This window comes from Mastomys coucha, unplaced genomic scaffold, assembly GCF_008632895.1.
Source record: "Mastomys coucha isolate ucsf_1 unplaced genomic scaffold, UCSF_Mcou_1 pScaffold5, whole genome shotgun sequence".
Classification (NCBI taxonomy): Eukaryota; Metazoa; Chordata; class Mammalia; order Rodentia; family Muridae; genus Mastomys; species Mastomys coucha.
The window spans coordinates 64,296,838-64,319,471 of NW_022196911.1; the positions used below are offsets into that span (position 1 = coordinate 64,296,838).

At 45.5% G+C, this 22,634-nt stretch overlaps 1 protein-coding gene and 1 non-coding gene across 3 annotated transcripts; both read left to right on the forward strand.

Moving 5' to 3' along the window:
• Positions 1–411: 411 nt before the first annotated feature.
• Tmem107 (transmembrane protein 107) lies at positions 412–2,799 on the forward strand. Of its 2 annotated transcripts, XM_031353848.1 has the most exons (5): positions 417–675; positions 869–936; positions 1,020–1,120; positions 2,126–2,222; positions 2,435–2,799. In XM_031353848.1, exons 1-5 carry the CDS (start codon positions 589–591, stop codon positions 2,502–2,504), a joined length of 423 nt encoding a protein of 140 aa, XP_031209708.1. In that variant the 5' UTR covers positions 417–588; the 3' UTR covers positions 2,505–2,799. The 2 variants fall into 2 exon arrangements, with proteins under 2 accessions (XP_031209707.1, XP_031209708.1); XM_031353847.1 differs by having other exon boundaries at positions 412–675; positions 2,126–2,799.
• Positions 2,800–3,118: 319 nt separating this feature from the next.
• LOC116079390 lies at positions 3,119–3,253 on the forward strand. The gene has a single exon (XR_004113947.1). It is a non-coding gene; the product is annotated as a U8 small nucleolar RNA (small nucleolar RNA).
• Positions 3,254–22,634: the final 19,381 nt, after the last annotated feature.

Here is a 22,634-nt window from a genome sequence, read left to right on the forward strand (position 1 = left end):
AGGCAGTCACCTCACCCACCTCCTATTCTAACCATCCCAAGGCTTCCCATTAATGCATTCGGCAAATCTCTCACGAAACTGAGACAAGTTATTTAGAGCGACATTAGAGTCATTCTTCGGCAAAGTTCTGGTCTAGGGAGGGAGGGGGAGTCCTCTGACAACCAGGGGCTGGGGAGCTTGGCGCGACTGTGGGACAAGCTCGGTGCATCAGCCTCTCCTCGTTTGTTCCCTCAATTCCTAGCGCCCAAGGCAGTGAGTGAGTGGGAAGCACGGGAGAAGGAAGGATTTGGTGGTTCCGGGTGCATCCTCTTGAGTCCCTTACGCGGGCACCAGGAGGTGAGCATGGGCTCCGGTACCCACCGGGCCTCTAGACCTCGGCAGAGGGAGCAGCTCTATCGCGAGACTTCCAGCAGCAGCTGCGCGGAGCCGACGGACGCAGTTACCATGGCAACCGGGCGGCGCCTGAGCGCGCGGGAAGGAGGCTGAAGTAGAGAGGCCTGACCTTCTTGCTCTGGGAGACTTGATGAGTGACCCACCTCAGACTTCCAACCTCAAAAACCACGGCCTCCGCTCTGAGCCCCCGAGGCCATGGGTCGGATCTCCGGGCTCGTGCCCTCTCGGTTCCTGACGCTCTTGGCTCATCTGGTGGTTGTCATCACTTTGTTCTGGTCCCGGGTAAGACGCGGACTGGGCGCACGCGCGCGTGCCCTCCCGTCCCTCCACTTCTCTTCTCCGAGTGGACCTAGCTCAGCTCAGTCCACTCCCACAGACCCACACAGGGTCCGTTGCTCCGGTTCCCCGGCCCCTCCCCAACCAGTCCCCGCAACTCCACCCTTCTTTTGACATTTCTTTCTGTCTGGCTCACCAGGAAAGCAACATCCAGGCTTGCCTGCCTCTCAAGTTCACCCCCGAGGAATATGAGAAGCAGGACAACCAGTGAGCTCATGGGGCGGGGTGAGAGTGCCAGGGTCTTTCAACGGAATCTAGAAACCCTGGTCCAACCCCCTTTCTCTCTGCAGGCTGGTAGCTGCGCTCTGTCTCACCCTGGGCCTCTTTGCAGTGGAGCTGGCTGGCTTCCTCTCAGGAGTCTCCATGTTCAATAGCACCCAGAGCCTCCTCTGTATCCTTTCTGCCTGGCCAGCGTCCCTATGTGACTCATCTCTGCCACTACTCTTTCCACCTCTGTAGGCCTTTGGGGCACACGTCTCTGCCCTACGTGGCAAACCGAATCTATCTAGGTGAGAGGTTTATAGACAGTGTTGGTGAATTAATAGACTTGAAACATTTTCGTTAAATTCTGATGTGAGCCAGGTTCTGGCGATCCCCGGATAGGAGTAGAACCATTTTATCCCTTTCAAAGAGGAGGCAGATGAACATCTGTCAATCAGTGTGATAAACAATATGCTTATAGGAGTGTGTAAAATGCAAAGTACGATGGGAACTCAGAAGGGACCAAGAAAATGAAGCACATAGGAAGGTTCTTGATGCTCAGGTGTGGTACTGCAACCCTTTAATCCTAGCACTAGGGAGGTAGGAGCAGGTGAATTTCTAAGTTCAAAGCCAGCTTGGTCTATGTAGTGAGTTCCAAATCAGCCAGGACTATATAGAGGGGCCCTGTTTTGTTTTGTTTTTTAGAAAGGTAGCTCTTAGCCAGGTGGTGGTGGTGCATGCCTTTAATCCCAGCACTTGGGAGGCAGAGGCAGGTGGATTTCTGAGTTCGAGGCCAACCTGGTCTACAGAGTGAGTTCCAGGACAGCCAGGGCTACACGGAGAAACCGTGTCTTGAAAAACCAAAAAAAAAAAAAAAAAGGTAGCTCTTGATTCTTGAATTGTGGACAAGGAGGACCAGGGCACCGGAGAAATTCCCACAGTGTATCAGGCCTGTAGGTATTCTTGTGTGGTCTAGGGCATACTTAACATTAACCTTCCTACAAGTGTACAGGGAGAGATCCTATCAAAGCAAACATGGCTCTGGCTTCTTACACATAACTGTCCACAAATTCAGAAGGCATGGCTGCCAACTCTGGTGCTTGTCTTAAGGGAAGGGGACAAGCCGAACCCAAGTCCAGGTTCCAAAGGGGCCATCACTTAGTATTGCTTTCCTTGACTCTGCTGTGTTTTAAAGCCATTGCAGCCCATTGTAGCGCGTCTGTGGCCCTATCCTTCTTCATATTCGAGCGATGGGAATGTACCACGTACTGGTACATTTTTACCTTCTGCAGGTGCCATAGCACCCAATATTTTGGAATGGGGGGTGGTGGAAATTCTATCCCAAATCTGAAGGTCCCCTCCACCCCCAGACCTCTCCTGCACATGTGAAATTGGTAGAGTTTTAAAGGGTCATACCCATCCCCTAAACCACTCGCATATAAGGTTTAGAGACTCGAGTGTTTGGGTTGAAAGGGGCTCTAAACCCACCCCCTACTTTTCACAGCGCCTTCCCAGCTGTCACTGAAACTGCATTATTCGTCGCTGTCTTTGGGCTGAAAAAGAAACCCTTCTAATCACAACCCGGATGTAGGGACCAAGGCTGGAAACGTGAGCTTCCTCCCGTCGCTGGAAGAAGAGAGGCAAAGGCTTCAGTTTTCTCTCGCCCTAGTCCTTTGCTTCTCCTAACTGCGTCTAAGCAGAGGAGGGCAGTGTTGGGATAAGATCTCTCAAATCTTAGATTGTAATCTTATTAGAGTTTTGTAATAAAATTCGTTTTATAATAAAAGCAAGGCTTATACTATTTTTCAGAAGACCATTGGATGAGCCAAGAGGCTTATATAAATAAAGGCTTTTTTCTTGCCGTGTGTACGTGGGATCGAAATGATGCTTTTATTTGGGTTTTTACGGTATACGATAGGCGGAAGTGAGTGGGTGGGGATATGTAAATAAGCACCTCACATTAAGCTTCTAATTTGCCGCATGTGAGCGGAGCATTCTGGGATAATATTGTTTCTCCCTTTTTACGCCGAATGGAAAATGAAATATTTCAAGCAACTTACAAGTAGATATTATTCTTGGATTGCAAGAACTCCAAGTCACTGGGTTCGTGCTAAAGTGTCATATTCTCACCCTTCCTTTAATAGGAAATGTCTTTACTTAATTAGGAATAGGCTGTCTTTGTCCTTTATCGTCAGGAGGTTAATCCTTACCTGTTCCTCCTTTCGGAGGGCAGTAGAACATGATGATTGGAGCTCGCATGATCTGCTGATTAGCATTTCCGTGTAATCAGGACCTGACAACATCCTGATTGCTCCTATCTGATTCCCTGACGATCACACTTATTTTCGATGTGCTGATTGGTAGACTCTTACAGCCAGACTGTGTGCTTTTTATAGTTTGTTCTAACACTGCCCAGAGCCTTAGCTTTAAGGTGCTTTTAGTAGTCGCGTATATGACGATCTCATTGCTCAGATCTCATTTCTTTAGCTAGAAATGCCTTCAAGATGATACACTGGCTGTTGGTTGTTTATCCAGCTCCTGGAAAGCACCCATGTCCCCTCTTCGTGCTTACCAGGAGTTGTTTTAGATGCTTTCTGATGACACCTTAATTTAATTTAATGACCTTACCATAGGCAAAGCCCTGTTAACAGTACTGAGAAAATAGATGTGGTATGACTTATACTTAGCTTTGGGCATACAGAGACAAGTTTCCCAGTAGACCTAGACTTATTTAATCCTGTATATTGTGGTACATGCTACAAAAAATGATTTAGGAGTTTCAGAGCCACCAAAATGTTACATATGTCTCAGCTATTGCTGTACAGCTCTGTGAGAGGCCCACACCCACACCTTTGCATGTGTCTTACTGAACTTGGAAAAAAGCACTTTTCCCCTGGATCTTTACTGACAGGCTGCCAAACATAACTCTTATTTAAATTAAACAGTGTGAACTTGCAATTAAGTAGGTTATATTTACATTGGAGATTACAGCTAGCTCACCGGTAAGTGCATACTTGCTATGCCTTGAGGCCCTGGGTAAAATCCTCAGCATCAGAAACTTAAAGCAGCCAAGAATGGTGATCATGCCCACAACCCCAGCACTCAGCATGCAGAAGCAGGAGCGGAGCCACGGAGTTCAAGGCCAGCCTGGTCTACAACAGTGCATTTCCAGCCAGCCAGGGCTGCCTAGTAAGACTCTTTACACCAACAGAACAATAGGAACTTGCTGTCCCTTGTAGGGATGGACAAGCTGGCCCAGCTCTTGAGGTCCCCTGATGGTTCCTCCAGCAGCAACTCTGTGAAGAGGTGTAGTCGAGCAGCTCAGGAAGGAGGCTGAGCACAGCCTGAGAAATTCCCCAAGCAGCCGCAGGCTTGAAAGAGTTCTGTCTGCCCAGTGCTTAGCATTATCCTCTGCTCCTTACTGTAGGCAAGTCTCCCAAAGGTTTCTCAAAACAATTTTATGAAGCAGTGAATGTAAGAGAGCTGAATGTGAAGCTCCTACAACCTTCTTTACAGCACAGCCTCCCCCTGGTTGTCAGCCCGGCACACCCTACCTCTGACAGTTCATGGGTTCCTGTTTCACAAGGTTGTGTATACACTGGCTGTAGGGTTTTACATACACATCCATGCTCACTTCAGCAGCACATATACCAAACTGGGAGGACACAGAGGATCACCGTGGCCTCTGCACAGTGACTCTCTGTGTAAGGGTGACACATTCCTGAAGCATTCCATACCTTTCAGTGACATTTCTCTGTAATTTTAAGACACTACATACACATGGGGTGGGAGGGTAGATGTCAAAAAACTTGGACAGTTAAAAATATCACAAGCCGGGCGGTGGTGGCATACGCCTGTAATCCCAGCACTTGGGAGGCAGAGGCAGGTGGATTTCTGAGTTCGAGGCCAGCCTGGGCTACAGAGTGAGTTCCAGGACAGCCAGGACTACACAGAGAAACCCTGTCTTGAAACAACAACAAAAATAAATAAATAAATAAAAATAAAAAATAAAAATATCACAATTAGGACTGGTGAGATGGCTCAGCAGCTAAGAGTACTGGCTGCTCTTCCAGAGTCATGAGTTCAATTCCCAGCAACCACATGCTGGCTCACAGCTATCTATAGGGGGATCTGATGCCCTCTTCAGGCAGGCAGATATATATGCAGAAGAGCACACATTAAATAAATAAATTTGGGGTTTTTTTGTTTATGTTTTTGTTTTTCGAAACAGGGTTTCTTTGTATAGCCCTGGCTGTCCTGGAACTCACTCTGTAGACCAGGCTGGCCTTGAACTCAGAAACCCGCCTGCCTCTGCCTCCCAAGTGCGGGGACTAAAGGCGTGCGCCACCACCATGCAGCTAATAATTTCTTTTTTAAACCACAAACATGAGCTGGCTCCCCTAAAAAAAATAAAATAAATAAAAAATGTAAGAAGGTAACAGCAGTCTGGCAGGAGGGTGCACATCTTTAATCCCAGCGTGGTTCCTTTTCAAAAAGAGAAAGAAAGAGAGAGAGAGAAGAGAAAGGAAGAAAGGAGGAAAGAGAACAGGCAAAGGTCACATCAGTGCAGACTAGTCCTGAGAGTGCTGGAACTGTATCACATTGTCACTGGCAGAATCCACTCAGCAAGCAGACATTCAGGTAACCCAGAAACACTTACCTTCATGGTTTTTGTCTTACTCATACAAATACATAAAAGTAGCTAATAATTTTTGTTCTGTTTTTCAAGACAGAGTTTTCACTGTGTAATCTTGGCTGTCCTGGAACTAGCTCTGTAGACCAGAGTGGCCTACAAACTTATAGAAATCCACCTGCCTCTGCCTCACAAGTGCTAAGATTAAAGGTGTGCACCAAAACCATCTCAAATTTTCATAAATTTTAAAGAGATTAGCTGCACTCAAGAGTGAGAGGCAGGCGGATTTTTTAATTTGAGTCCAGCCTGGTATACAGCGAACACATTCTAGGATAGCTAGTACTGCATAATAAAACAAAAATGCAAAAGAGTAGAGTTTACATTAAAGAATCTGGTAGGGGAGCTGGATTGTAGTGGCACACGCCTTTAATCCCAGCACTTGGGAGGCACAGGTGGATTTCTGAGTTCGAGGCCAGCCTGGACTACAGAGTGAGTTCCAGGACAGCCAGGGCTACACAGAGAAACCCTGTCTTGAAAGAAGAAGAAGAAGGAGGAGAAGGAGGAGGAGGAGGAAGAAGAGGAGGAGGAGGAAGAGGAGGAGGAAGAGGAGGAGGAGGAGGAGGAGGAGGAGGAAGAGAAGGAGAAGGAGAAGAAGAAGAAGAAGAAGAAAAATCTGGTAGGGGGCTGGAGAGATAGTGCAATGATTATGAGGATCCAGGTTCGAATCCCAGCACCCACATGGCAGCTAACTCCTGTTCCAAGGGATCCAATGCTCTGTTCTCTCCACCATGGTACCTGGCATGCACTCAGAGCACAGCTATGCATGCAGGTAAATAATCATACACATAAAATACTCAGCAACAGTGATTTAGCTAGCATGACTGTAGGTACTGCCCCCACAGGAATAATATACTAGTATTTGTATTGTGCAATAAAATATATAATAAACTTATATACATAAGCACATACTTTCCCGGAGACACACTGTCCAAGCATTCCAAGAAAATTCTCATTACCAATTACTTCTTGTAGCCAAACCCAGAGTGACTTGTGTGGCTTTAGCTCTCTTCTCTGTGTGTTATGTTGAGCACTCTCCTCTTTTAAAATCTGTCTCTCAGTTGGCTGAGGAACAATGGTTTCCCTGGTTCGTCCTCCACTCGGCTGGCTGCCTTTCAAATTCATTCAATAAATATTGTGTGCATGTTTGTTTGTGGAGGGCTACATGAGTATGTGGCTGCATGCACATGTGCGTCAGTCACAAATATTATTCCTCGGGAGCCATCCATCTTGGCTATATTGTTTTTGTTTCAAGACAGGGTCTCTAATTGGTACTTGCTCTGTGCCAGGGTTACAAGTATTTGCCCCATGCCCATACCTGGATTTGTAGGTGCTAGAGCTCAAATTCAGGCATACAAGACAAACACTGAGCTGAGCTATCACTTCACTGTCATATATATACATATATATATTTACATATATGTATGTATGTATATATACACATATATGTATATATACATATGTATGTATGTTTGTGTATATATATATTTTTTATTTTTATTTTTATTTTTTTGGTTTTTCGAGACAGGGCTTCTCTGTGTAGCCCTGGCTGTCCTGGAACTCACTCTGTAGAAATCCACCAGCCTCTGCCTCCCGAGTGCTGGGGTTAAAGGCGTGTGCCACCACTGCCTGTCTCAATGTCCTATATTTAAAGTAATAAAATGTACGTGTGGCAATCGCTGGGGACATAGTACTGGGCTGGCTCTCTTTTGCTTGCCCATTAAATAAATGTTAGCGATTACTATCTCCTTGTTCTCCTCTTCTTCCTCTTCCTCTTCGTCCTCTTCCTCTTCCTCCCCCAGCAGGGCCGAGGATTGAACTCTAGACATCATAGCATTTCCAGTTCCACCACTGCCACCACTACTTTTAATTACATTTTGTTAATATTTTATTTTATATGCTTGTATGTATGTGTAATCACATGCGTGTGGACTTCAGAAGACAACCTACCCGAGTTGCTGCTCTTCATCCACTGGGTTGTTAGCCTTGGGAGCAGGCATCTTTATCCTCTGAGTCATAACTCTAGCCCTCCCCTTCATACAAGGTCTCCTGTATCCCACACTGCCTGGACCTTGCTATGTAGCCGAGGATGACCTTGAACATCTGATCCTCCTATCTCTGTCTCCCAAGGGTTGGGGTTCCATGAAGGATTGTTTTAACCACACTCAGTTTTTGTGGTGCTGGGGATGAAACTTAAGGTCATGTGCACACTAGGCAAGCATTCTCTCCCAACTGAAAGATAGATATTCTTAGCCTCCCACCCCGTCACCTCTGTAGTCTTTAAACACCAACTAGATGCTTTTGGGTTTTCTATAACTGTGACCAAAGTCACTCACCCTCCCTCTGCCTCAGTCCCATCCTCAATACTTGCAAACTCGTCGCTTTCCATCTCTGAGGATGACTTGTTTATGTTCGGTTCTTTTCAAGCAGGATCTCTCTGTTAAGTAGCCCTAGCTGTCCCAGAACTTGCTGTATAGATTGGGCTGGCCTTGAACTTACAGATCTGCCTGCCTCTGCCTCTTGCATGGTGGGATTAAGGCTGTGTGCCAACATGTCCAGCTATAGATTTCAGGGCTGTTTTAGAGACCCTCTTCATACTTGGAGGAACAAAGCTTGCAGCTTGAACACTCAAAACTGGCTCTGAGTCCTGAGTGTTCTTCTCCTGCCCTTTCATTCTAGACCTGTAGTTACCCTTCAGTGTAGTTACCTTCAGTGAGGGTGTTAGGTCTGTGATGGGTGTATTTCCTGCAACGCTGGGGGCTGGGCATCATGCAGCTTGAGGAGCAGTTGACTGGCTTTTATTGAACTTGCTATATCTTGGTAATAAATACTTTTATGGGATGTGGAAGAGCGTGCTCCAGCCACCTATGAAAGGACCAGATTGGTTAATGTCAGTTACCAGACACTCTGGTGGGATTTTAAGGAAGATAGAGATGGTCCTCGTGGGGATGGGGTAGAGGGGAATAGAATCCCAGGTCTCTGCCATCTCCTCTGCCGTCTCCTCAGGACCCTTTCCACGAGTTGACTTGGATCACGAGGGCATGTGTTGTTTTCACCTGTTCAGCATCCATCCTCGTCCATTTGCCCCATTCTTAGTCTTTATGCTCAGTAAGAGGTTGGCACTAACTCCTTCCTAATTTTCTTTTTGCCTCAGGGGTAACCAGGCAGGCTAAACCTGGCCAATGATTGCATCCAGTCTCCCCTGCTCCAGTGATTAATTCAACCATAAACCTTGGCAAGCCAGGACTTGTGCTGTATATTTGAGAAAGAGAAGCTTAAGCTCTAAGGGTTTTATTGTTGTGAAGAGACACCATGACCATGGCAACTCTTAAAAAGAAAAACATTTAATTGGGGCTGGGTTCCAGCTTCAGAGGTTTAGTCCATTATCGTCATGGTGAGAAGCACAGTGCATGTGGGCAGGCATGATGCTGGAGAAGGAGCTGAGATCCTCACATCCTTACATCTGGATCCTCAGGCAGCAGAAAGGGACTGACACACACTGGTCAGACTTGACCTTCTAAGAGCTCAGAGCCCTCCCTCACCATGACACCCTTCCTCTGACAAGGCCACACCTCCTAATAGTATCACTCCCTATGGACCAAGCATTCACATACATGAGTCTATGGGGTCCATTCCTATTCAAATCGCTACAGGCTCTGATTTTAAAAAAAAATGCTGTAAAATAAACTAGTTAAAGCAATGGGGAAGAAGTGTTTTAGAAAGATGGCTCAGAGGGTAAAAGCGGGTGCAGCCCTTGCAGAGGACTCAGGTTCTAGGTTCCAGCACCCACATTATGGAGCTCAAAGCAAGCTATAACTCCAGCTACAGGGGGACATGACACCTCTGGTCTCCATGTGCACCTGCACTGTGGACACACACACAGACACACACACTCAGACACACACAGAGACAGACACACTCAGACACACACAGAGACACAGACACACACAGACACATACAGACACACACAGACACACACACAGTCACGGACACACAGACACAGACACATAATTTAAAAAAGTAAAAATGGGGCTAGAGAGATGGCTCAGTGGTTAAGGTCACTGCTCTTCCAAAGGTACTGAGTTCAAATCCCAGCAACCACATGGTGGCTCACAACCATCTGTAATGAGATCTAACACCCTTTTCTGGTGGGTGTCTGAAGACAGCTACAGGGCATTCATATAAATAAAAATAAATAGACCTTTAAAAAAAAAATAAAGCCGGGTGGTGGTGGCACACACCTTTAATCCCAGCACTTGGGAGGCAGAGGCAGGCAGATTTTTGGGTTCGAGGCAAGCCTGGTCTACAGAGTGAGTTCCAGGATAGCCAGGGCACATGGCTCTCTACAGAGAAACCCTGTCTCAAAAAAACAAAATCAAAAACAAAAATAAAAAAATAAAAATGACCAGAAATGGTAGTACATGCCTTTAGTCCCAGTACTTGGGAGGCAGAGGCAGGAGGATCTCTGTGAGTTGGAATCCATCCTGATCTACATAGCAAGCTCCAGGACAGCTGGATTACATAAAGAAACCCTGTCTCAAAAATAGATAGATTTTTTTTAAAACATAAAAGACAGGTAGGGGTGGTAAGATGGTTCAGTGGTTAAAGGCACTTTCAGCCAAACCTTATGACCTGAGTTTGATTGCTAGGATCCACATAAAGGAAGTGATAGGATTGTAACTCCAACAAAATAAGCCAATTCAAGCCAAACTAAAGAATAAAGGCAGGTTTCTCAAGTAGGTTCACCTGTCCCAAGGAACAAGGCCAGGGAAATCGCCATGCAGACAGAGAAGTAGAGAGAAAGAAAGATGGGCTGGAGAAATAGATGGCTCAGCGCTTCAGAGGTCCTGAGTTCAATTCCCAGCAACCACATGGTGGCTCACAACCATCTGTAATGGGTCCTGATGCCCTCTTCTGGTGTGTCTGAAGACAGCTACGGTGTACTCACATATATAAAATAAATAAATCTTTTAAAAAAAGAAAGAAAGAGGCCGGGTGGTGGAGGCGCACGCCTTTAATCCCAGCACTTAGGAGGCAGAGGCAGGCCAATTTCTGAGTTCGAGGCCAGCCTGGTCTACAGAGTGAGTTCCAGGACAGCCAGGACTACACAGAGAAACCCTGTCTCTAAAAACCAAAAAAAAAAAAAAAAGAAAGAAAGAAAGGGAGAAAGAAGGAAAGAGAGAAAGAAAGAAAGAGAGAAAGGAAGAGCACGTGTACACACGGGAGAGAGAAGTGCGGGGAGACACTGGAGCATCCTGGGCTGAGAGTTCAGGGAGGAGGTCAGGGTATACCAGCCATACTCGATAGCAGGTAGGGACTGAGGGATGCTGGTATATAAAATATGCACCTCAGCTGTTGAGGCCTGGGTCTGAAACCGAATAGGAAAGAGTGAGCCAAGTCTGACCTCTGACCTCCACATGTGTTGTCAGATGTGTGCAATGGTACATCCACACACAAATACATGAATAAAATGTAATAAATGCAATAAAAGTGTAAAAGAAAAACAAAACCAAAATGCACACAGTGAAGTACAATTTCACTACTAGGTAAGCTAATGGGCACACACCAAAATCTAGAAAGATAACTAAATAAGTAGAGTTTAACAGATACTAAGGATGTTATTTTAAAAAACAAGTTGGAGCGAGGTGTGATGGCATATACCTTTAATCCCAGCACTCAGGATACAGAAGCAGCTAGATATCTGTGAGTTTAAGGCCAACCTGGTCTATAGAGCGAGATCTAGGACAGCCAGGGCTACACAGAGAAACCCTGTCTTGAAAAAAATCAAAGGGAAAAAAAAGTACTTCTCAACCTCTTGCTCTTCTTGTCTTTACTCTCACCTCTTGCTCCCTCTCTCCCTCCCCTCCCGCTCTCTCCACATGGCCATGGCTGGCCTCTACTTTTCTATCTTCTCTCTCTCTCTTTCCTACAATAAAACGCCTTAAGACAAAAAAAAAAAAAAAAAAAAAAAAAAAAAAAAAAGAAAGAAAGAAAGAAAGAAAGAAAAGAAAAGAAAAAGAAAAAAAGAAAAAACATACTGCTTTTGATACATGATCATATGTGGCTTTGATCATTAATTTTTGATTATCAGGAAATGTTTAATTAGTGTAACTATTTTATAAACCTATGTACCAGGGTAGTGTCTCTTTACATTTTCTGGAGTAAGTTCAGGAAGCCCTGCTTTAATACATGGCCTCTGGGACATTTGAAATATATCAACCTGTGAGGCTGCTCTGCTACCTCAGACCTCTGATCTCAGGGCTCAGGAGACTGAGGCAGGAGGATTACTTGAGTTCAAGACCAGCCTAGAGTACAGAGTGAGACCCTGTCTCAAACCTCAAACATGCAAGAAAATAATAATAACCTTAAATATTTGTTTTTCTTAATTTTAATTATTTGTATGTGTCTGCGTGTGTGCACTTGAGTGGAGATGCCCTCATAGGTCAGAGGCATTAGATCCACTTAGCAAGAGTTATAAGCAGTTATGAGCCACCTAGCATGGGTGCTCGGAATCTAATTTGGGTCTCCTGAAAGAACAGCGAGTGCTCTTAACCACTGAGTCATTTCTCCATCCCCCAATAATATTATTTTTTTAGTTAAAATAGGCATGGTGCCGGGAAGTGGTGGTGCACGCCTTTAATCCCAGCACTCGGGAGGCAGAGGCAGGCGGATTTCTGAGTTCGAGAACAGCCTGGTCTACAGAGTGAGTTCCAGGACAGCCAGGACTATATGGAGAAACCCTGTCTTGAAAAACCAAAAAATAAAATAAAATAAAAATAAAATAAAAATAGGCATGGTGGTCCTAAATGTCTATAATCCTAGAACATGAGAGATGGAAGCAGGAGGACCAGAGTAATATCGTAATATCTTCTACATAGGGAGTTTGAGGCCAGCCTGGGTTATAGGAGACCCTGTCTCAATAAATAATAATAATAATAATAATAATAATAATAATAATAATAATAATAATAATAAAAACAAACCGGGGGCCAGGTGGTGGTGCATGTCTTTAATCCCAGCACTCAGGAAGCCAGCCTGGTCTACAGAGTGGGTTCCAGAACAGCCAGAGCCACACAAAGAAACCACCACCAACAACAGTAAAGCTAGGCACTACAGCCTTGGTCATGGGCCTGTGGTGCCACTGGGAGCCCTCAGGAGGTGGAGCCTAGTGGAAGAAAGCTAGAAACGATGTCACAGAGAACACATCCTTGAGGGGACATTCATACACCAGGCTCCCGCCTCTCTGCACACAGCAAACATGATGTACTTTGCCGTCACAGGCTCAGGGCAGCCAGGCCAAGTGAGCATGGATTCAAACCTCTCAAGTAAAAATAATCCTTTCACCAGGCAGTGGTGGCACACGCCTTTAATCCCAGCGCTTGGGAGGCAGAGGCAGGCCGATTTCTGAGTTTGAGGTCGGCCTGGTCTACAGAGTGAGTTCCAGGACAGCCAGGGCTACACAGAGAAACCCTGTCTCAAAAAAACCAAAACAAACAAATAAACAAACAACATAGAAAAAAAAACAAAAGAAAAAAAAAACAGAGAATGCTGACTAATCCTGGTTGAAAATAATGAACTGAGTTTTTAAAAAAGATTTTAATTTTAAGTAAGAATGCTCTTGTTTTATGAATAACACTAATTTACATATTAAACAACCTGTAATAGAATGCTTTGATATAGTTTTAAACAGAATAAAAAAGAGGGGAGACTTTGGGTTACAAGAACCCACCCAAAACAAATTCTTAGAATGATCGCTTTTTCTGTGTATGTCAGTGTGACCAGTGTGCCCAGCCTCCAGTCATGTCTAGTCCTAGCACACCATGCTCAGTGGGACTAAGAAAGCTGGGTTCAAGGTCACGGCCTCAGAGGAAGAGCACTGAGTTCTCTGGGAGTGAGAAACTGGTTCTTGTTACTTCAACACCCAGAGATGAACTCACATATCCACCGTGGAAACAAAATCAAACAAACAAAACTTAAAGCCCTATGTCAGAGTTGAAGAGAGAAAAACAATTGAGCTTTCTTTCTATCTTCTTTCAGACTCCTGGACCCTTCTGTCTACACCCCATTCTTTCTTCTTCTTCTTCTTCTTCTTCTTCTTCTTCTTCTTCTTCTTCTTCTTCTTCTTCTCCTTTTTTGTTTTTTGAGACAGGGTTTCTTCGTGTAGCCCTGGCTGTCCTGGAACTCACTCTGTAGACCAAGCTGGCCTCAAACTCAGAAATCCACCTGGCTCTGCCTTCCAAGTGCTGGGATTAAAGACGTGCCACCACTGCCCGATAGTTGTTCTTTCAAGACAGCCCAGCTATATAGCCAACTTGGCATAGAACTTTCAATCCTCCTGCCTCAGGGCTGGTGATATGACTTAGCATAGAGAAGCGCTTTCCTGACCACCTGGGACCCACATTGTGGAAGGAGAGAACCATCTCTCACTCCAACTTTGACCTGGACTCTTTGATGGCTGACAGTCACTTGGCCAGTATTCTTACCCTCTGACCTTGCAGGTGTCGCAAGTGCTGTTAATTATATTATGCTGTCTTTGTTCTTGCATCCATATGATCAGCTTGTAGCTTTACTGCTGCAGCAAAGAGTTAGTGCTAACAGGGTCACCAGGGTGTGGCTGCAGTCTTTTTTAGTTACCTCATACCTAGCTCCTTGTTTGTAAGGCAGTCTGAGGTGGTCTCCTCGGCAGAAGCTTCTCAGAAGTCCTCTTTAGGTTTTAACCTGCTACAATTAGCTGCATTAAAGTGGGTAGAGGGGACACATGCCTTGATTCCAGCACTCAGGAGGCAGAAGAAGCAGATCTCAGAGTTATGGGCCAGCCTCATTTACAGAGAGAGTTCTAGGACAGCCTGGGCTACACAGGGAACTCCTGTCTCGAAAAACCAAAACCAAACAGCTGCATTAGATGTAAGGGTAAATGGAAGGTCAATAGTGTCTTACATAATTTCCTCCATGCTCTGTGGTGGGGAAGGACAGCTGCCCTGCTGTCCTGACTCTTGCCCTCTATCTGTGTGGCATGGTTTTTGAACAGCCAGCTGTAAATCCTTTTATCCATCTTTCTCAGTGCTCCTAACACTGCTATGTAAAGCCTTAACCTTCATTTTAACTATGGCTTCTGTTGTCATGCAACACATCAGAGCAACTTGGCAGCTTTCACAGTGGGCCCTTCCTTCTCACTGCTACAGAGAGCAAGCTTTTTTCTCAGTAGAACTCGGGAGGCTGAGGTAAGAGGATGCCAGGTTCAAGACCAGCCTGAGCTTCATAGGGAAACCCTACGTCAAAAATAAATAAATGAGAACACTGTAGCTGTCTTCAGACACAGCAGAAGAGGGCATCAGATCCCATTACAGATGGTTGTGAGTCACCATGTGGTTGCTGGGAATTGAACTCATGACCTCTGGAAGAGCGTTTGTTGTTGCTCTTACACGTAGCCATCTTTCTAGCCCTCTAGTTCTCTTTTTAAGATTTACTTTTAATTATTTGTATGTATCTGCGTATGAGTGTGTACATGTGAGTGCAGGTGCTCACAGAGGCCAAAGGCACTGGATCTCCTGGAGCTTGAGTCACAGGTGCTTGGGAACTGGCAGATGTGGGTGCTAGGAACTGAACTCCAGTTAACTGCTGAGCCCTTAGAATTGTCTTTGCCGCTGTGAAACAGGATTTTGCTCTGTAGCCTAGGCCATGATCCCTGTCAGAGTAGCTCCAGCTGTTAACCTAAGTCTAGAGTCACCAGGGAAGAGGAAGCCCCAAGTGAAGAATCGCCTCCATCAGATTTGCCTGTGGGCCTTCGGGCATGCCTGTGCAGCATTTCCTTAACTGCTAATTGACATAGGAGCACCTAGCCACTGTAGGCAATGCCACCCTGGGCAAATGAGCATAGGCTGTATAAGAACACTTGCTGAAGCCTGGCAGTGGTGGTGCACGCCTTTAATCCCAGCATGTGGGAGGCGGAGGCAGGCAGATTTCTGAGTTCGAGGCCAGCCTGGTGTACAGAGTGAGTTCCAGGACAGCCAGGGTTATACAGAGAAACCATGTCTCAAAAAAAAAAGGAACACTGGCTGAGCGTGACATAAGGAAACAAGCCAATGGGCAGCAGCCCCTTGCTCCTCGTGGTCTCTGCTTCAGTTCTTACCTTGAATTCCTCCTACCTTGGTTTTCCTCAAGAATGAACTGAAGCCTGTGAGCTGTCATAAACTCTTTCTTCACAGGCTGGTTTTACTGTTTACTGGTTTTAGTGTTTTGTCACAGGAACAGAAAGCAAACTAGAGCAATCCCCTGCCTCCTGAATATCTGAGATTACAGGGGTGTGCTGCCATACTCAAGTCTGGGTAATTTTAAAAATAAATTTTGAGTAGATTATATATTTACATATAAACACATAGCTTACGTTTATGATAAGAAACATAGAAGCCATAAAAGAATACTGGCACATTTAAATGTTTATGATGAATGTTGGGATGGGGTACAATGGCAGAGGGCTTGCCTAGGACACACTAGATTCTGAGTTTAATCTTTTGTCCAAGACATCAGTAGTTAGGGCTGGCAGTGCATGCTGGAAACTGAAGCAGGGGGATTTCCAGTTTGAAACCAGTGACTAGGTGACATTTGTCAATAGAAACAAGCAAACAAATAACAAAATATGTGCATAGTAAAAAATAGAGAAAAGTAGGAATCAAAAGATGATATCTTGGGCTGGTAAGGTGGTTCAGTGGTTAAGAGCACTGACTGGCCGGGCGTGGTGGCGCACGCCTTTAAGCCCAGCACTTGGGAGGCAGAGGCAGGTGGATTTCTGAGTTCGAGGCCAGCCTGGTCTACAGAGTGAGCTCCAGGACAGCCAGGGCTACACAGAGAAACCCTGTCTCGAAAAAAAAAAAAAAAAAAAAAAAAGAGCACTGACTGTTCTTCCAGAGGTCCTGAGTTCAAATTCCAGCAACCACATGGTGGCTCACAACCATCTGTAATGAGATCTGATGCCCTCTTCTAGTGTATCTAAAGATAGCTACAAGCTACAGTGTACTTATATATAATAATAAATAAAAAACTTTAAAAAAAATGATATCTAACCAAGCAGTGGTGGCACATGCCTTTAATCCCAGCACTTGGGAGGCAGAGGCAGGCGGATTTCTGAGTTCCAGGCCAGCCTGGTCTACAGAGTGAGTTCCAGGACAGCCAGGGCTACACAGAGAAACCCTGTCTCAAAACAAAACAAAACAAAAACCAAACAAACAAAAAGATGATAACTTGAGAAAGTATTTGTAAGTCATTTTATAGAGAAAAAGTTAATTTTGACATAAAAATCTGTAAGTCTGTAAGAAAAGTACAAACAACTTAAAATCATACAATAATTTTATAGGCATTTCACAGGTTAGGAGTTAAAAGAAATATTGCACATATGAAGAGGCCTCATGTCACCACCACAAAAGAAATGAAAATTGTGTATAGTTAATTAATTAATTTGTTTTAAAGATTTATTTGTTTTTAATGTCTGTGTGTCCAAACGACATGCATGCAGATGCCTGAGAGAGTCAGAAGGGGGCGCTGAACCCTCTGGAGCTGGTGATAGAAGTTGTGAACTTTGGTTGGTAGGGACTGGAAACCCAGTCTGGGTCCTCTAGAACAACAGCAGACACTCAACCACTGAGCCAGCTTACTAATAATGGCGGAAACGTTTCATAGCATGTTGGAGATGTGGGGAAACCTGCCTTACCTGTTTGCTGGGTGGGAAGAAAACTTGGTAGCACACCCGTAGCTAGCAATTTGGAAGTACCCATCAGAATCACAAGTAGCATTTGGCTTAGGATTTGTTTTGTTTTTTTGTTTTTTGTTTTTACTTAGTTTATTTATTTTATGTACACTGTAGCTATTTTCAGACACACCAGAAGAGGGCATCAGATCCCATTACAGATGGTTGTGAGCCACCATATGGTTGCTGGGAATTGAACTCAGGACCTCTGGAAGAGCAGTTCACTGAGTCATCTCTTCAGACCTCCAGACTTGTTAAATCCTTAGCTCGAAACTAGGGCTAAATCTCTGCCCATCAGAGCTAGGCAGGCTCTCTACCAATGAGTTACAGCTCCATCTTTTCAATGTATTTTATTTTTTCAGCTTGATACATTGGGTTTCCCAGGCTGAGCTTTAATTTATTCTGCAGTCTAGAAAGGCCATAATGTGTAATTCCCCTGCCTCAGCTTCCTGAGTTCCTGGGATTATAGGTTTCCCACTTGGTCCAGATCCTTGTATGGTTTGATTTTCTTTCTTTTTGGTGTTTTCAAGACAGGGATTCTTTGTGTAGCCCTGGCTGTCCTGGAACTCACTCTGTAGACTAGGCTGGCCTCGAACTCACAGAGGTCTGCCTGCCCTCGCCTCCAGAGTGCTGAGATTAAAGGCGTGTTTTACTGTGCCTGGCTTTGAAGTAGGATTTTCATATTCAGGAATTAATTCTACACATTTGCATAAGGGTAAAATGGGAATGTGTAGAATATTCTTTTTTTTTTTCTTTTTGGATTTTTTGAGACAGGGTTTCTCTATATAGTCCTGGCTGTCCTGGAACTCACTCTGTAGACCAGGCTGGCCTCGAACTCAGTAATCCTCCTGCCTCTGCCTCCCAAATGCTGGGATTAAAGGCATGTGCCACCACTTCCGGCTAGAATATTTTTTTATATCTTTGCTTAGGTTGACAGAAGGTCACCAACAACCTAAAATGACCACCTACAGTGGATTGATTAAGCCATTTATATCCATACATCAGGTTTCTCCACAATCATAAAGATTCGAGTTGTGTACCCTGCATATAATGGAACAATGTCCAAGTTATGTTAAGTGGAAAAAGTAAAGTGCGGAGCAGCATGTGTAGATTGTTCATTAGAATGAACAAGGAAGGAGCATATCTGGAAGGAGTGGGCACTGGTGGGTCGGCTGCTGAGGGGCAGAGCATCCTGGATAGGAGAAGAGCAGCTGTCTTTAGAACTATATGCTTTTTGGAAGTGCCGATATTCTGCACACAAATGTGTGTGTTAATTAATTTGTGTAGCCTGGCCGGTGTCAGACTCATGGCAATCTTTCTCAGACTTGAGTGTTAGGATGAAAGGTGTGTGCCACTGTGCCCAGTGAAAAAAACGGTGGGGGCTGAAACGCTTGACCATACCACTCAAGCACTCTACCATTGAGCTATGGCTCAGCCCAAATAACTCTTTATTGTATTTTATTTTGAGACAGGGTCTCACTTTGCAGCTCTGGCTCTCACAGAGGTTTGAGTGTTTCTGCCTCCCCGGCGCTGGGAGACAAGTCCACACCACCACCCCAGGTCTTAAGTAACTTTAAAAACTGAAAGCAGAGGGCTGGTGAGCTGATTCTGCATGCTGCCAAACCTGACAGCCTGGTTTCAGTCCCTGTTCCCAGCATGGCGGAAGGAGAAACTAATAATGCCCAGCAAGCTGTCTTCTGACTGCCTCCCCCACAAATACAATAAATACATTGTAATAAAAGATAAAATAAAATAAATAACTTAAGTGTCTGTCTTTCCAGGTCACTAGCTCACGTCCACTCTCAGATGTGCCTTTTTTCTTAATAAACTCTATTTCTATCACTGAAAAAAATTAACTTTTAAAAAAACTTTTATTGATTTTCTTTGTGATTTACACACCATGCACCCCAGTCCCACTCATCTCCCCATTCCCTCATATCTATCCTTCGCCCCTGCACACCCCCCCCCAAGTAAAACACACACAAACAAACAACCACAGCAAAACAAAGCTCAGGAAACATCTCATCGTAGACGCTGTATCGTGTTGCAGTGTCCTACAATCTATCGCTCCGTCCACACATCTCCACTTGGAAATGTTCATTGCAATGAGTCATTGGTCGGGTTGGAGGCCTCTTCCTGGTCCTGCCCGGTGTCATGGGGACAGCTTTGGATCAGCAGGACTGGGCCTTTCACACATCCCAACTGTTCACAGATAATATAGATTTGGGGCAGGCCAATTCAGAGCCCTGAATCTGGTTCTGGGTGGTAGCTGAACTGGCCAGCCCAATGACAGGACAAGCTCTCCAGCTCTGGCAAAACCCCTCTATGCCGCCATCGAGGCAGGCATTGAGGACCACTGTTCGGATCACTCATTATCCATTTGTCTGCCTTGTACTTGGGTAGGGGAAACTACACAAATGAAGCAGATACCACTTAAAACAACCCGGTGCCATGGCATAGGCTTATAAACCCTGAACTATACAATGAGATCTTGTCTCGACAAAGAAGAGGCCCCGTGAGATGACTCATCAGGACCTGCTGCCGAGCTTGATGACCTGAGTTTGGTCTTCTTTGACACAGTGGAAGGAAAGAAAAACCTCTTACCAGTTATCCATTATGGACATGTGTGATCCCCCAATAAATAAATGCATTTTCCCCCTGGTTTTTCAAGACAGGGTTTCTCTGTGTAGCCCTGGCTGTCCTGGAACTTGCTCTGTAGACCAGACCTCAAACAGTGATCCACTTGCCTCTGCCTCCTGAGGCTGGGAATAAGGGTGTGTGCCACCACTGCCTGGTAATAAATGCAATTTTTAAAACAAACAAGATATGACTTTTATTATTTCTTTATCTGTGTGCATGTGCTAGGAAAGGGCTTCAGCTTTCCTGGAGCTGCAGTTACAGGTGATTGTGGCGTAACTGATGTGGTGGCTGGGAACGGAACGCCTCTGGAAGAACAGCAGGCACCACAGCTCCAGCCCCAAGATGTGACTTTTATCTGCATATGTTATCTTTGACTACAAAAAGGAACTGGCAAAGAAATACCATTAGGTATGGAGAACAACATCCTATGGTAGAGTTTTGCTTAAAATGCACAAGATCCCAATTTCTATCCTCAACGTCGCAAACATAAGAGCCAAAACCAAACCTTCCTAAAGGTGAAACAAACAAACAAACAAACAAACAAACAAACAAACAAAGTTAACAGGTGAAACAAATGAAAGTCAAAAAGACCCCATCAAAGCACTGCTTTTTTTTTCTTTTTCTTTTTTTTTTTTTTTTGAGACAGGGTTTCTCTGTATAGCCCTGGCTGTCCTGGAACTCACTCTGTAGACCAGGCTGGCCTCGAACTCAGAAATCCACCTGCCTCTGCCTCCCAAGTGCTGGGATTAAAGGCGTGCACCACCACTGTCTGGCCAAAGCACTGCTTTTAAGCTTAGCCCAAATGTATCAATATGTCACATGCTACCAACATCCTGAGGGCACAGCATGCAACAGCAGGACACTGGAAACAAGCTACAAGTTGATGAGAGCTGTGTTGAGGGTCAAACAAGGTCCCAGAACTAATGACTGCTTTCACAGGGTTTGACTCATGAGGATGGAAAGAGCTCATGAGTCAGTGTGGGAAAGATCCAGCCCCACTTCCACCCCAACTTCTAAACCAGGAGTCCTGTGAGAAGGGAAACGCGGAGCAAGCAAGCTTTCCTTAAAGAGTGAGGTATGCTGACCTCAGAACCCTGAAGGAGTGAGCATCTCCGATGCAGCCTTGGGCCCTCCCTCCTGCATATTTTTGCGTTTTTTGTGGGGTTTTGATTGTTAACCCTCTTTTGTTGTTAATTATCTATTTTTATGAGTCTAGGATTTTTGTGTACATATATGCCTGTGCACAGTGGAGTCCTGAGGGCCCAGAGTGGGTGAGATTCCCCCAGGACTGGAGCTACAGATGGCTTCAAGCTGCCATACGGGTGCTGGAAAATGGAGCAGGGTTTTCTGGAAGAGCAGTAATATTCTCTCTCTCTCTTTCTCTCTCTCTCTCTCTCTCTTTGAGACAGGGTTTCTCTGTGTAGCCTCGACTGTCCTGGAACTCACTCTGTAGACCAGGCTGGCCTTGAACTCAGAAATCCACCTGCCTCTGCCTCCCAAGTGCTGGGATTAAAGGCATGCGCCACCACTGCCCGTGAGCAGTAATATTCTTAAGTGCTGACCTCCGTGCACCAGCCTTCTGGCTTGTTTTGAGACAATGTCTCCTTTAGCAGACTGGTCTTAAACTCCAGATTCTCCTGCTTTCGTCTTCCAAGCGCAGGGATTAGGAACAGGCACCACTAAGCCTAAAAGGGGCCTCCCTCAGGAACTGGGTCTGGAGAGTCAACCACCAATTCCCTGCAATGGTGGAAAGCATCACAGTGAACAGATGCTGTGTTTTCTTCAGTGCAAGTCTGTTCTAAGTCTCCGTTCTACCTGTTTGTGTAAAACATTCTCTTACACATTTCCAGGTGAACTTGGTCATCCCACTGCAGTCTCCTCCCTCCTCCAGCAATGACCTAAACTTAGACTTTCTTAACACTGCTGCTGAGGTGGGCTGTGCTGTGCAGTGACAATCCTACTGGGTCCTTCCCACCCTCTACATGCACCTTCATTTTCACCCTGCCGTTGCTGTTCCCAGAATCCACCGGGAAGAACAACTTTCCCAGCAACGTGCCAAGGCCTCGCCTCTCCAGATTTGTCTAGGACTCTGTCTCTCCCATACATAACCTCTGCGTTTGGCTAGGCAACATGGGTATCATCCCTAAACCAGAGTCTGAAATCTTACCTGCAGGGGCGGGTGGTGTGTGCGTGTGTGTGCGCGTATGTGTGTGTGTGTGTGTGTGTGTGTGTGTGTGCTCAGAGTTTCTCTGCTCAGAGTTTCTCTTTCCTCCCTCTCAATGATGTTTCCTATCCAGACACTGAGGCATTTGAACGTGAAATAATGGGATTTGGCATCTTTGCTCTCTGATTGGAAAGTAAAGTGGTCTCAGAGACCGAAAACAAGAGCCTCACAGCTGATCTGAACCTTCCACCACCACCAAAGCTGCTCTTCTCAGGAGCCCAGCCTCACAAAGACCCTGCTAATGGCTGCTCCTAGAAGCTGGAGGCAGCCCAGAGCGAATTCTGGGCCCAGCACGTACTCCCCTGCTCCTTCACCTCCCCCAGACAGCTGGGAACTAACACCTCGGATGACAGAACTTATCCTGGGGCTTCTGCTGGGAGGGGGTTGGGCACTGCAGCACAGGAGGCCCT